The sequence below is a fragment of the Hetaerina americana genome, unplaced genomic scaffold, assembly GCF_022747635.1.
Source record: "Hetaerina americana unplaced genomic scaffold, ioHetAmer1.1.p SCAF_49, whole genome shotgun sequence".
Taxonomy (NCBI): domain Eukaryota; kingdom Metazoa; phylum Arthropoda; class Insecta; order Odonata; family Calopterygidae; genus Hetaerina; species Hetaerina americana.
Genome location: NW_027287084.1, coordinates 1,835,219 through 1,850,414, shown reverse-complemented (window position 1 = coordinate 1,850,414; position 15,196 = coordinate 1,835,219). Strand labels below are relative to the sequence as shown.

The window sequence follows — 15,196 nt, the reverse complement described above, 5'->3', positions numbered from 1 at the left end:
GGGTAATTCACGAGCATAATGGTCCAGCATACATACGGAATGCCCCGAAAAATCCCCACGTACGCACGCGACTGCAAATGAATTTACGCGCTTCATACTCTGAAAGTTAAATTTGTTTTATTGTTTTCATGGTCGCCGCAAAACCGATTTATGGCTTTCGTGGAAAGGGGAATGGAATTAAATGCATACATTTAATCGTTTATTAAAAACTAATAATCTCTCTCGAACAAAAACTCCTAAATCAAGAAAAATTCGAATATAAAATGTCAACACATTGAAGATCGTAACAGGGTTTCCGTTGTTCATACAAGTGATGCAAGACAATCATGATATCCTCTTGACCTTGGGACTAGACTTCGCTCTCGCTGGTATATCAATGAAAGTCGAGGCCCGGTGTTCAGTGCATCGCAATACTGAGGCAGTAGCATCTTCGGTCCAAGAATAAATAGCGATAAACAGCACACTTTAAGATGGGCAAAATGAAAGCATTAAATTTCGATCCAAGAAAAAAGTGCTTAAATAGTGTACTGAAGGACATCCCCAAAGCAATATCTCCCGATGATATTGTACTAAGAGTTTCTTTCGCTGGAATATGTGGCACAGATCTTCACATAGCCGAGGTAAGATTTCGGTTTTTAAATCTACTTTCAATAACTATTTATTGGGATTGAACCGTCGCAAAATTCACTTTTTGTAGCCATGAGTTTACTTGAAATTACACTTATAAAATAGTACATTTTGTCAACCTTTACTTTTTTTATTTGAAAAACATCTGTCTCCTTCTTATCCCATGCTGTGTGTTTTCAAATCATTCATTCAAAGACACATCACATAAATTACTCATTATTCAAGTATTATTACGATTTCTATTCATTAATCAATTATAGAAAGGTGACATTAATGAAGTACTTGGTCAATGGCATTTTCTGATAGTATCTATCTCAATTTAAAGAATTTTCAAATACTTAAGCACAGTAATTTGATGCCCAATTCATTGTGTTGATCCATAGTACATAGCATAGTAGTAACATTGCTCTAGACCACAGTTTAACCTCTCTCAAAATACTCCTTCAAAAATGAATGGAAACAAAAGGTATTGGTATCCAACTGAAGTGCAAAATTTGGCCCATGTCTACTCGTGATTTGTGGAATATAAGCTAGTAAAATCTTATATTTTCCCCTAAAGGGCACATTTCCTTGCAAGGATACAGACTTCACTCTTGGTCATGAAATAAGTGGCATTGTAACGGAAGTTGGAAAGAATGTTGATCATATTCAACGTGGAGACAATGTAGTCGTGGATCCAAACAGGCAAGTAAAGTCATTTAAATTTAATTCAAGTATTCAAATGTCCATTGATTTGTTTTATCAGGAAAATTATTTTTTTCTGGCACATGAGGGCAATCCTAATATGGTTTTTCATATGGAATTCAAATTGATAGGTAAATGGTGTCTCCTCATCAATCAGGGTGTTTCTATTAAAACCAAAGTTGAATGTGAAAGGAATTCCATGTATTAATACACTCATGGCATTATTCATGCCATCTATAATGTCAGAGTTGTTAATTTTCCATGTTTTACATCTGAGACATCTCTCTTGAGCATAATACAGTTACCTTGTTGGTAACCTCTATAGTAATCAGCAAGCATCACTGTACTCTATTTTCTCTGGTAAGGCTGAGGTACATTAATGGCAATGCTCTCTGTGTTCATCGCGTACAGCATCAATATACTCAAGGGAGGAATCCAGGTGGAGATCAAAGAAATAGGTCACAATGAACATATTACAAGCCATTTCTTTAAAATATTTCAGAGTTCTCTGTTAATCTTACTGCAGTTTGGATTAATATTTTCCTGGTTTGTGTCATAATTGTGAATTAAGCCAATGTTGAATTTTTAACTCAGCACAACAGATTGCCACATTATTCATTTCAAATATGTAACATAACTTACACAAACAGTATGAGAAATAATTTGCTTTAATTCTTATATGAGAAAATATTTCCTTCAAATGATAAACCTAGTTTAATTTGTACTCATCCCTCTAACAAAGTGTTTAAAAAACTCCTGACTTTATGATAATAATGTTTAATTTACCCAAAGATCATATTACAAAATACCAGGCGGATGGTATAGTGTACATGATATAAGGTACGTTAAAATTGAGTAGAATACATACAGGCTCAAATAGTGCTAACAATTACATAAAATGTACCATGCACACACACATTATATGTAGCATGCACACAAATATCCATTCAAATCATAGAGCATTAATATCAACTAGAATAATAGCATTGCTATAAAGTGAAAGTAGGGACTCAATGATCCCAAATATTGTTGAGATATTCATCAGCAGAGTAGAACATGTTACATTGTAGATATCTTTCCAATTTATGTTTTAATGTAGTAGTTCCCTTAGTATCCTTTATACGTTAGGGTAATTTGCTATATGTATAATCTGATTCCCATATTTTTGGGTCCTAATTTTTAATGCTGAAGTTCCAATATCGCCATGATGGATGTAGTGCCTTCCCGTGGTGTAATGATGTTGATAGTCTGAGTTAAGGGAGTAGTTACTGATGCTAGTTTTTATGCACAGAATTAAAAGCATAATTTATATGCACTAGAGTGGTAGTTTCAACAAAAGGTTAGAGAGTAGGGCATATGGTTACTTAGGGGAGGATCAGTTTGGGTTTAGGAAGGGGAGAGGTACGTGTGATGCCATTGCAGTAATGAGATCACTGATCGAGAGGAATATAGAATACCATCGGGAAGTATTTGCCTGTTTTGTAGATTTTGAAAAAGGACTTGATAGAGTGAATTGGGAAAAGCTAATGAGAATATTGCAGAAAATAGGAATAGATGGGAGGGATAGGAGGCTAATCCACAACCTGTACATTTCTCAGACTGCTCAGGTGCGAGTGGGGAATGGAGAGTCCAGATGGCCAGTGTTAGGATGAGGTTTAAGGCAGGGTTGTCCATCGTCACTGGTACTGTTCAATGTATGTGGAGGAAATGATTAAAGAGGCATGGGATGAACTTGAGATAGATATGAAAGTTGGTGAGGAATTTGTAAAATCAGTTAAGTTTGCTGATGACCAAGCTTTAGTTTGTCAGTCAGCCAAGGGATTGCAAGCATTGCTGAGTGAATTGGAAACTCAGTGCAACAGATATGGGATGAGAATTAATATTAATAAAACGAGGTTATGCAATTTTCAAGTAAGAAAAAGGCTAAGCTAAACATTAATATTGGAGGGCAAAAAATAGAGCAGGTAAAACAGTTTACATATCTTGGAAGTGTTTTGGACCAACATGGTCATAGTAGTTGGGATGCAAGGAGAAGGATTGTTCTAGGCAAAAAGGCTTTCACAAGGGAGAAGGAGTTGATGACAGGGATGTTGAGTAAGGATGTTAAGAAAAGACTTGTCAAAACTTTGATATATAGTGTAGTTATGAATGGCACGGAAATGTGGTCACTGAAGCAGGATGATAGAAGTAGATTGGAGGCTTTTGAAATGTGTGTGTGGAGAAGAATGGAGAAGGTGAAATGGACCGAGAAGAAAACAAATGAGGAAGTACTCATTATGGTGGGTGAGGGGAGGGGTTTGTTCGGAGAAATCCTTTGGAGGCAGGACAAATGGATGAAGGGCATATTGATCAGCAGAGGGATGTTGAAAATCATAATAGAGAGGAGAATGTTAGGCAAATGAGGAAGGTGCAGGAACAAGATGGGGATGTTGGATGAGATGAAGAGAGGAAGGAATTACACAGAGATGAAGAGGGACTTGATGTAGAGTAGGTTGCTGGATTGTGTTTTTTTAGGAGTTACAAAATATTTATTTGGTAGTTGTGTTCATGCAAAACCTACCTTAGCCGGTTCTTACCAAATGATAAAATAATAATCTGTACTATAAGTATAAATTAATGTAACAAACACCCTCCCTCTTCCATCTGCCAAAAGTAGTGTTTGCCAGTGTCATTAATAAATAGGCTCTCTGATTCAAATGCAACTAATTTAGCCTATAAAGATTAATGATAAGGTTCATTTACACCTTGGTAAATTTACAAACTCATCAAGACTCACAAAGTTAAGTCACTAAATATACCCATAGTAAAATGACATTTTCATGGATATTTAATAACTCATTTTTAATAGTCTAATAAGCATATTGGCCTTAAAAATCTGTAATTTTACTGCAAAATAACTGCTACAAATTACACCAACCTTTGACTTGTTTATCACTGACTGCAAGCAATAACACCCTAAGAAAGCTGGATGAGAACAAGGGTAGAAAAGTGAGATAGTATGAAGTGGGGAGGGGGGGGGGGGAATTTATCAAAATTTTAAAAGTATCTTAGTAATAATAAAGGAGATTTTGTGTTTCATTGAATGAGAATAACCAGCCAAAGCAAGCCATGTTAATAAACCTGAAGGTGGTTTACTAGTGAGGGTGTAGTTACTTACATATTAGTAATATTATTATTATTTTGTTCTCTATCCCTAAAGAGAGGGGTGTGTACAATAATTCAGAGTGCTTAACTATTTAGATATCAAGTTATTATCATGTACCAGTAATAATGTTCAAGCTTTTAATGAATTCCACATTTAAAGCAATGAGGGCCATGAGCTACTCCTCTTGCTTTGTATACATTCAAAATCAATATTATTTAAATGGCTAACACTAATTTTGAATACCTGTTGCCCACAAGCAAAAATTGATCAACTGCACATTGAGTTGCAGTCTCTAAAATAGTGTGATCAGTTTAAAATTCAACATGATTTACAAATTTCTTTGAATGAATAGGTTATACGTTATTTTTATTTACATTTGTAAATACCCCTATGCCTATTTAAGAGGCTTTCTAGATCTGCTGCTGCACTCAGAAAAAGTACTTATTTCTATGAAATCACATTAAGGTGGTATAACTGTGGCCCCAAAATAGCATGCATTTATTTCAAGTATCTTTTTGGATACACATTGGAAACTTGATATAAAACATCTTGATTATCATAAAACTGGATAATGTCACTTGTTGCTCATTTGATCTGAAAGTTTTAATTTGTTTTCTATACCAAATCATATCAAGGGGTTACATTTTCCACAATAAACAGGGCAAGTTACCCTGCTGTTGTCCTGGGTTGCCTGCTTACGTTATCATGAAAGTGAATTATGCACAAGGGCTTTCTTCCAACTTTTAGCTATATGGTAATTTTTCAAATATGATTTTCTGTTTGACTTCTCTTGCAAATGAAAGGTTTTCTTAAGGAAACTAGAAGAAATTTTCCAGACTAATTAATGTTGGGGAGGAAATGATAATGAAAAATATTTTACTGAAGGAAATACTAAAAAATTATAAAGTCATTCAATTATTCCAAAGAAACTGTGGGAGATGCCGCAACAGTAACTTTTAACGGAGTCATTCACTAATGTGCATTTCAATGATGACTCCATTTAAAGTTACTGTTGCGGCATCTCCCACAGTTTCTTTGAAAATTGTCAAGGTGTAAACAGTATAAGTGTTTAAAGTTGGCTTTAACCTCGAGGACTATGACACATCGCGCACGACTACGAATGCCTGTGACATTGTATGTACGGTATTTCGTCACAACATCTTGTTCCTTTAAAAGCCCCAAAATTTCAGAGTTTAAGAGGACGCCTCGATAGCTTAACAGGCTAAAGCACTCGACCGGATATTGAGGGATCTGGGTTCGAATTCCAGTCAAGGCGAATGATTTTCTGAAATTGTTGTATCATTCAATTATGTTAGACACCTCAGAACAAATCCTGATAAATTTACTCCAATTGATGACTGGAAGTTATATTATAACAGGGTAAGTGTAACCCTGGGTGCATTCATTATCCATTGAAGGAAATACAATGTGATCATGGCATAAAAGGAAAGATTGAGCTGTGAATTTCCTTTCAGCTTGGCAGTTAGAATTCCTTGCATATACAGGCATGAGTGGGTTGATTACCAAAGGTACAGAATTTGAATGAGCCATATCTCAGCTAATTTATGTGAGGGTATGTCAGATATATGAGCCCATTATGCAATAGGCTACCAAGAAACTTCTATTATACTGGTCAGTCTAACACTGTTTATAGGAGAGACAACCAAAAACAGCTGCAGTGTAAGGAAGAGCATTTATCGAGAAATTGTTGTACATGCAGGGTTTATTATTTAAAGAATATTATGTGTCAGTATATGTGCTAATTAATGTCACACAAAATTTCATTTTTTCAGTCCTATTTAGTATAAGTATAATGATTTCTCACCATTACAGTAATACTATCAATCTTAATAAAAATGGGTGATATTTAACCAATTGAAAATTCTCATTAAGCAAATTTTTCTTTAGAAGGTGATGCATAAAATTAATCAGTTAACCAGAGAATATGTGGTATATGCATAAATACAAATATACAAGTTCAGCCAGGAAGTAATTATAGTACAATCAGGAACTCATTTGTTCTACATGAAATATCAAGCGAGAATTAAATCATAAGTATACAATTTAAGAAAGACTTGGTGCTTCTTATAGTAGATTCTGGGAAACATGGAAATCTAAAATACTAGGCCCACAAGATAGTTTACCATAGGAAATAATTGGATGAAAATGTTTGGTGTTACACTAGTATTGCCCAAACATTAATCATTTTAAAATTAATATTGATGCATCCATTTATATATAAATGCCAAAAATCACTCAATATATGAATTCACATATCTAATGCATGTAATATGTATATATTAATGTATCACTATTTATGGTCTCTAATAGTACTAATATTATATTTTTTGGTAACTGAAACATATTATAAAAGCATCAACACTTTTTCTCTTCTAGTTTGTGTCCAGTACATAATTTCGCCAATAATGTATATATTGCTGTCAGTTTAATAGTCAGGTTTGACTATTAAACAATCCTCACTCACCCCTAAATCCACCTAAAAATGTGTGGAGTCATAATTATTGTCATAAAATTTTATTTCCATTCATCCCTTCTAATTTCTCTGAAAACCAAGCCTATGAGGTATCATCTTGATCCGTAGATTCCTTAGTTATTTTGATGAACAGGGAAAATAGCTTATCTCATCCTCGAATCATTCAAAATAATTAACTTTTAAGTTGCTCAATGCATAAAATAAAAAGACAATAGCCTCATCAAAATTTAACTTATTTATTAAGTACATTTTCAAGGTTTAAATACATGTTATCGGGACTGATGTGCCCTTCAAATTGTGTCAGTGAAAAATTTATAATGATAGTCCATACTGACCATACTACTAGTGATCAACTGGCCCCTTATTCTTCAAAACATGATTTGTATGACCTTTAACACAGGGAGTAAACCAGCTAACTCATTGTAGACACTAAGCTGTATTGCACTCCTCTATCTAAAATTTTACACAGCCTTTCTTTTTCTATTCTCTTCCACTCATAATCTCAAACTACCTCCTAAACCAGCAGCAAAGTATGGTGCTGAGAAAACTTTTCCATTGTCTGTGTCTAGATTTCTGCTTCATAAATCCTTAATCCAGGCTTTAAGAATCTAATCAGCTCAATGTCTTGGAGCTTTCATGACATACTGAAATTATACTTAAATCTGTGAATAGGTTCCAACCTTGTCAAACCCTTGTACAAAATGTTTGCACAATTGTAGGCTACTATTACTTCATTGAATCATTCCCCACCGTACTATTGAAAATCCTCAATTTTGCTTCCTAAATTATATTCATAATTATTAGATTGCTATTTTATATCCATTCATTTATCTAAAATATTCTTAATTATTAGATTGCTATCATCTCAGGATTTTCATTGTGTGAAAGTGCATATGGTCCAAACATTAGACTACAATGAACTGAAAATTTAGTTTAAAATACTATTTGTAACTCTGTTTGAGATTTCATTTAAATCAATCTTGACATTTATGAATACACTATCATATTTACCACTCATGCCACAAGAAATGGTACCTTTCTTTTTGAGCAAATATTGAAAATTTAGGAGAAGGGTATGTCGACCAAGACTTATATAATTGTGAGTATATGTGTATCTATTTTAAAAATGGATTTTCTTCTTTAGAAGGATGATAAAAATAATAATATAGTATCATCATACAAGCTATACATATGAATTGTATGGCATCTTTATACCTATACTTATATGGCAAATACCTATAGATAGAACTATGCCACTTTCAATATTTTAAGCTTGGGGTGAAGAAATAATGGATGAAATTCTAAATTCATAATGACAATGTTCACACCTAGTAGGCATTCATAAACTAACGTAAGATCCTCCACAAGTGTGAGGCAAATGCCATGCCTCGCTCCAAGCCCCTTAAATAGGTAGTAAATATACTAATTATGCATAAATTAGCAAACTTCATTTTTATTACAGTGGCTGCAATAAATGTAGATATTGCACAAATGGAAGTTATCATCTATGCATGACTGGAGGAATAAACAACACAATTGGTATCTTCCAAGATGGAGGCTGGGCAGAATATTGTATAGCTCCTGCTTTTCAAGTATACAAACTGCCAAATAACATTCCTCTCCAGAGAGGTAGATATCAGTTTAAAAATTTATTTTCTAATTCTCACCAGTCTCACTCTACTTCCATTTGGCAAAAATATTACCTGATATAGATTTTATTATAATAGACTATTACCTCAAAAGTGACTTATTTTAATGATATTGTGGGAAATGTGTTAATTATTCAGGAGATAATTATAGTAGGTACCTACCTATCAGCTCAATTTAAGCTTTGATAAAGTTTTATATTTTATCCCTGCAATAATAAATCAAAGGTCAAACACCTCAAGTTTATTTTAAAATACAGTAACTTTTCTTTAGTCTTAAAAGAAAGTCTTCAAAGATTGCCATAAAGATGAGATACCCATTCAGACTAGCTCTTTTATGTTAATATTGAATTAGTGGATCTTGGTAGTGTGCAATTATGTGAGTAATTATGAAGCAATTATACCATATTATGCTATTAAGATTGGTTTTCATTGTACACCTAAGGTCAAAAAGATGGCATGTCTAAATCCTCTTTGGTTTAAGGCTTCGGCATTAGGAACATTAGCAGTTTTTTTTCAAATAGAGATTGTATACTGATAAGGCTTTCATTGATGTATATTATTTACACCTTACTTGATTTGTTACAATTGGGCAGAATTTAATGGATGATGTATGATACAGGGAGTTGATATTGGTGCTGGGATTCTTAAACTTGTTCCTCATTCTAAAACCTGGGCTAAAATATTTTCAATTGCACATTTGTAATTATAATTATAATCCATACCAATTAATGCATTGTACATTTGACTGCGGATTCCTTCATGCCTATTCTATCAAAAGTAAATACCAACTTCAGTTGTTATTTACCTAAGTCTCAGAATATTCATTTTAATTCCAGCTGTTATGTGTGAGCCTTTGTCATGCATATCTCATGGATGGGATCGACTGGGAAATGTATCTCCAGATTGTAAAATATTAATAATTGGAGCAGGAATAATTGGAAATCTTTGGGCATGTCTCTTCCATCTAAAGGGGTACAAATACGTTACTATAAGTGAGCCTCAATCTGAAAGGCGCAGCTTATTTCAAAAAATTGGTGAGTACTAATCAAGAAGGTTTCATTTAACACTTAATATTCACTCTTCATTATATATAAATTAGATCAATTTATCAACAATGCTCCACTGAATTTTAAATTCCCATCTTGACATATCCATATACGTAGCCCTGAAAATATTTCCAAAAGCCTGGATGGTTGCATTGGAAGATCCTAAGATCATGGAGATATGAGTTTAGTTTATCTCATCTATCCTTATAAGTCATTAACAGTTCTCACATTAGTCTTAACAAAAATTGGCTCTTATAAAACTTTGCATCATCACTCAAAGTCATAGTATTATCTAAAATTTTGTTAACTCTGGAATATTAGCCCTGCAGACTAAAAGTAGACCAATTTTTTCCTTCAAAGATACTAAAAATTGTTACCAATGATCAAAAGTCACCTTGGTCAATTACCATAGCCATTGGTCAAGTGCCTTTTATATAATACCAACCTCTATCCACTCTCCTTACTCAAATGTTAATGAACGACATCACAGATCTCCTCATCTCCCAACTTCTCGACTCTTCACTCTATCAAAAAATATAAAGTAAGCTAAGAGCTCACCACAGCACTGATGTTTAGGGTGATTGTGCTTCCATGAGCTGCTGCCCTGGTAGCATTATTGTACAAGCCTTCATATGCTTATAGGATCCATCATTTGGAAATTAATTTAACAAGAATCAACCAGTCACTTTCCTAATTATATAGCCTGAAATAGATATAAAGGCTTGGAAAATTCATTACAGTTGCATTGGCACTTAAAGTCATGATCATTGTTTGTGAAGTGTGTTAAAATATCTACCCATTGTGTGCCCTCTGAACAGATCATCCATGAGAACAATTCTTATTCAAATTTCTCTGCAGGTATATAATCGAAAACACTACAATTATTTTCAATTTCACACAGGACATTCTTATATTGTAACAATATGACCTAATATTTCAACTTTCCCATGGTTAACTGAAACTAATTTTAATAATACAAGTTTTTCTGCATTTATTCACAATCTAATGAAGTATTTTCTCACTGTGTATTATAAATTTGCGTGATGTGCTCCTAATAACTAGCAAAAATTGTCTTCCATATTAATTTCTATGTCCATCATGTGTAAATTTCAAGAGTTTTCACAATAGTAATCAGATGAGCGTTGATATCAATTCTATTATACATAATATTAATTTTCTTTTGACTTTTTACGATCAAATCATATTTTACCATTAAAATATACTGTGGGGAACTTCATCAGAGGTAAGAGGACAATATTCTTGTAAGATTCTGTCTTTATGTTGACACTTTAGATTAAGACAATCTCTCACAAGCACTTACTTGGTATTTTACCTAATCTAACCATCTTTACCCTAAGAAAGCACATATCATTCCACATTAAAATTTAATTATTCTAGTGCTGAATTCCCAACTTTGTGGTTTTAACTGATATGTTTTATAATGGCTTTTATTTTCTTTTCCTTTCCTTCTCCTCTTTGCTAATTTTTAATGAGTTACCTATATTATAGATATTTATTATATATATTTCATCAGGTATCAACACATTTTAAACCAATTATGTCCTCAAATACTTATTTTAATCATACTTTCCATCATTTTACTTTTTTTTCTTTCTATGATTGAATGAAGTTTTTCTAATTCATAAATTCTAATAATGAACAATTTTTGGTCATACTTAATGCTTCAACCCTAAATATAAATAATATGACCATTTTTACATTCATCAACTATTCATAAGTATGATAGTAATAATGAAGTCTTCAAAAATAAAGAAATTAATTATTTATTTTATTATTAGGAACTGGATATATCACAGTGACACCCGAGCAATTGCAAACTCAATTTCCAAAAAAGGATGATTGTTTGAAAAATGGATTTGACTTGTGCATTGATTGCAGTGGAAATCCAAGAGCCATTGAAAAAGGAGTTGACCTGCTTCGTAATGGAGGAAGGATGTGCATATTTGGTGTGGCACCGGTGCAATCAGAAATCAAGTAAAGTTTTATTACTTTTTTATATACAAACTGGATTTTCATGATAATTCCATAATGGATTTAGTTATACATACAGGTATTGCATGCAGGACCAATATCAGTGTGGTGTGTATGTGGAGGTAAAACCATTCCTTCTGAGTGTGATTTAGACATGAATTATTTGTATTTATGCCAGTTTGTCATTCATGTTTGCATAATCTGTTTTCCTAATGGCTCCCAATCCACATTATGTAATAGCAATGCTTTCTTCACATTCACAGCAAATATTAATGTAACAGGCATATTTTCACTGCCTCCTGTGTAGCTGGATAAAAACAATAAAACTAAGGTGTTTCGTCAAAAGGTTAAGGCAACATTGTGGAAAGAACAATTCAAAAATATTGAGACATTAGGTACTGAATCAGAGGAAAATGAGCATGCCACATATGAAGATGAAAGAATTGTCAAAAAATTAATAATGGAAAAAATTGTATACTCTTTTGGAGAAAATATTGGATCATAAGGGAGTGTCAGAAAAGGGTGTGAGAAAATCTAGATTAACATAACGGTTAAGATAACATAGTAAGTTTAGATATAGAAAGGTATCATGATGTTAATGAGGATAGCTAAGATCCATACATCCAAGATGTTGAGATAAAAAAAGGAATGTGGGTAATGAAGATGAAGTTGGAAGAGGTTTTCTATAGAATGGCTCAAAAATTTCAGCAAACTGGGCTAAAAATTAATCCTGATCCCGAAAGAAGAGAAAATAATGGTGTTTGTATATAATTGGAACATGAGTTACTTCACATGCAGCAAAGGGAGTACTAAGACAAAGCCATCCACAAAAGAATGGAGAATTTGGCAAATTACTGCTTAGGTGACCATCAATTTGGATGGAGAATGGGAAGATGATGTATTCTCAAAGTATTAATGAGAGCATTTAAAAAGGAATGGAAGGCAGTCAAAATATATTTGCTCGATCCATTATTCCAAAAAGGATGTAACAGAGTGAAGTAAGAAGTTACAGAGAGTACAATTAAGTTGAGTGGACAAGAGGAATGGGTAGGTATTCTTTTTTTTGTAAGGAATAGCATGAAATGGACAGCTAAAGTATGGACTATGGATGGAGAATTGGAAAGGGTATTCAAACATATGCATAGGAATAATATCGTTTCTCTTTCCACAAGATGTGTGATATTCCAGGAAGTCCTGGTAGCTACAGAATCACAAATCTTTTATTTAGCTGTAGGTGTCCAGAGGCATGGGTGATTTGTAACTTTGAGGAATATAGAATTTGGCTGCTAACCAAAGGGTCTGAATTTGAATTCATACTATGTCTTTAAACATTCTCAATTTCACCAAAAGTCTGTGATTATTTGGACCAACATATTCCCGAGAAACCCCAAGAGTCACAAGGAAAGGAAGTGCCCTCCCATTACCCTGAAATGCAAATTTCAAGTGTCAATGGGCATAGTATGATGTGACCTATTATACATCCACTTATGAACCTCACTATACACTAATTACTCCTCCAGAAGTGTTACGTGGATTATAACCCAGAGCCCTTAGAACAGTAATTATGCCTTTACTCAATACCTAGGCTGATATATTATGATTTAAATGTGAGTACATTGTTCCAAAATAGACACCTTATATGAGATTATTAAGTAAACATTTGTTAAGAGTCTATTTTTTTCAAGATTAATAGATCAAAGTCTTTAGAGCATCAGAATCAGTGTGAATATGCAAGTAGCAATTAATTTTCTTCTCTTTCAGATTATCTCCCTTTGAAATCTATAAGAAGGAGATCACAATTATTGGAGTCAACATTAATCCATTTAGCTTCAATAAAGCAATGGCACTTCTGGAAGCTTTTGGCGAAAGGTGATGTCACTAAGAAATTATCATACATGCAATTAAACTTGCTTTTTCAAATAACCTATGCTTAAAGTAATATTTATTTCAGGTATTTGGACTATGAAACATTAGGTATTCAAACATTTGGACTAGATCAGCACCAGGAAGCACTTGAGAAACTAAAGCAGGGGAAAATTTCAAAAGGAGTTTTTAAGATATAATTCCAGGGAGTTTCAGGTCTTTTTAAGGAGGAACATCAAGGCTATATCAAACTTTTACCCATACTGGTGGTTAAAAAAATTGAATAATGAAAAATATTGCTGCCAATTATTGTAGCACTTTATCTATGGGCCAAGGTCCAAATATCTCCTGATAGTAATACTAATAATTGATATTTGCTTAAACAGATAAAAGAAGATGTAACTAATAGCTCCTCTAGCACTGATAAAACTGGTAATGACAAGATACTATATATTCATTCTATCAATGAAAATTGACATTATTTGTTAAATCAATATTGTATTGTGGTTTTATAATGTAAAACCTCTGTGTCCTGATAATTTAGTTTTTCCTGATAATAATACAATGAAAACAAAAAAGTATGCCAGAAATTCTGAATTTATGTAAAAGGAGACTAGCATCCTATGATTTGAGACTATAGGCTTATTCTAAAATCCATGAGGAATGCTAGTTTCCCAATAGATATTGTAATGAGCAATCTGATATAGATGTATGAAAATTAAATGCAATTGGTGGGCCACTGGTGCACAGAGAATTCTCTCACAAGCCCAGAGTGGGTGTGAGTGGTTGAGACTAGCAAGGACCAATGCTGTATAGTATATACAAGCTAGAGAGTGTGTGATTAATTTGCATTCATTTTATTTTATCACGTGCCATTGGTGGGCCGCTGGCACAGAGATAAATCTCTCGTAAGCCCCTGACTGGTGAGTGCTTGATAAAGGCAAGGGTCAATGATATCTAGAGCATCTTAGACATAGCGTTTTTCGTTATCATATTTTGATCTAATTATTAACTGTTCTAAATCCTCCTTATGTCATTTTATTTTATTTGAATTATTTATTTCTTTTTCCTCTCTAATTTCTCTCACCCATCCTTTGCCCATTTTTAAGAGTATGGCTGAGGATGACTCTTCCCATAATAGTTAGTGCTGAACCAACATTATCATAAAATAGACTTTCATAAAAATTAATTATGCAGAAAAATTTAAAGCTGTAGCACAATGAAATTCATAACTACCCTAGTAGGACCACAACTGATACCATTGAAGTTGTAAAATTTGCCTCCAAATACTTTTAGTGGTTCTCTGATGGACTGAATGAAAAGTGGTTTTAGAATGAATGGCCTATTGTTAGTACTAGTATCTGCAAGAACTGATTCTCATAAGAACTGCTAAAATACCATAATTTCACAATAGAACTTAAGTTAAGAGACAATTCAATTCAATAGATAATCCAAAAGAGAGAACAGAAATCAGGGTATACTCAAAGTATATCTTCCAAAGGATCAAAAAGAGCTTAATGATAAGATCCATTACATTATAATTATACTTGATGATTTAAGGGAAAGAAAATACTTTATTATTTAAATTAGCTAATTCTAGAATAATTGATGGTTTCTGGTGTAACTTTATGGAACCGATTCATTATAAATAAATGTTAGTCCTTTCATTTATTTATAATTCTAGAATGGAAAATGA

At 33.2% G+C, this 15,196-nt stretch overlaps 1 protein-coding gene across 2 annotated transcripts; it reads left to right on the top strand.

Annotated features, from left to right (window-relative positions):
* The first annotated feature begins 355 nt into the window (after positions 1 to 355).
* Positions 356 to 14,081, top strand: LOC139693406 (uncharacterized). 2 transcript variants are annotated; one of them, XM_071591536.1, is made up of 7 exons: positions 356 to 620; positions 1,187 to 1,311; positions 8,413 to 8,579; positions 9,436 to 9,633; positions 11,445 to 11,640; positions 13,399 to 13,506; positions 13,589 to 14,081. In XM_071591536.1, the coding sequence occupies exons 1-7, from the start codon at positions 471 to 473 to the stop codon at positions 13,698 to 13,700; spliced, it is 1,056 nt and encodes a 351-aa protein (XP_071447637.1). In that variant the 5' UTR covers positions 356 to 470; the 3' UTR covers positions 13,701 to 14,081. The 2 variants fall into 2 exon arrangements, with proteins under 2 accessions (XP_071447637.1, XP_071447638.1); XM_071591537.1 differs by lacking the exon at positions 9,436 to 9,633.
* Positions 14,082 to 15,196: the final 1,115 nt, after the last annotated feature.

What these genes read in the sequence shown, in the direction of transcription:
- LOC139693406 (XM_071591536.1), top strand. Translation starts at nt 471, where the DNA reads ATGGGCAAAATGAAAGCATTAAATTTCGATCCAAGAAAAAAGTGCTTA. An exon ending in CAGATCTTCACATAGCCGAG is followed by an intron (nt 621 to 1,186) that starts GTAAGATTTCGG and finishes TTTCCCCTAAAG; the next exon opens with GGCACATTTCCTTGCAAGGA. An exon ending in CAGCTTATTTCAAAAAATTG is followed by an intron (nt 9,634 to 11,444) that starts GTGAGTACTAAT and finishes TTTTATTATTAG; the next exon opens with GAACTGGATATATCACAGTG.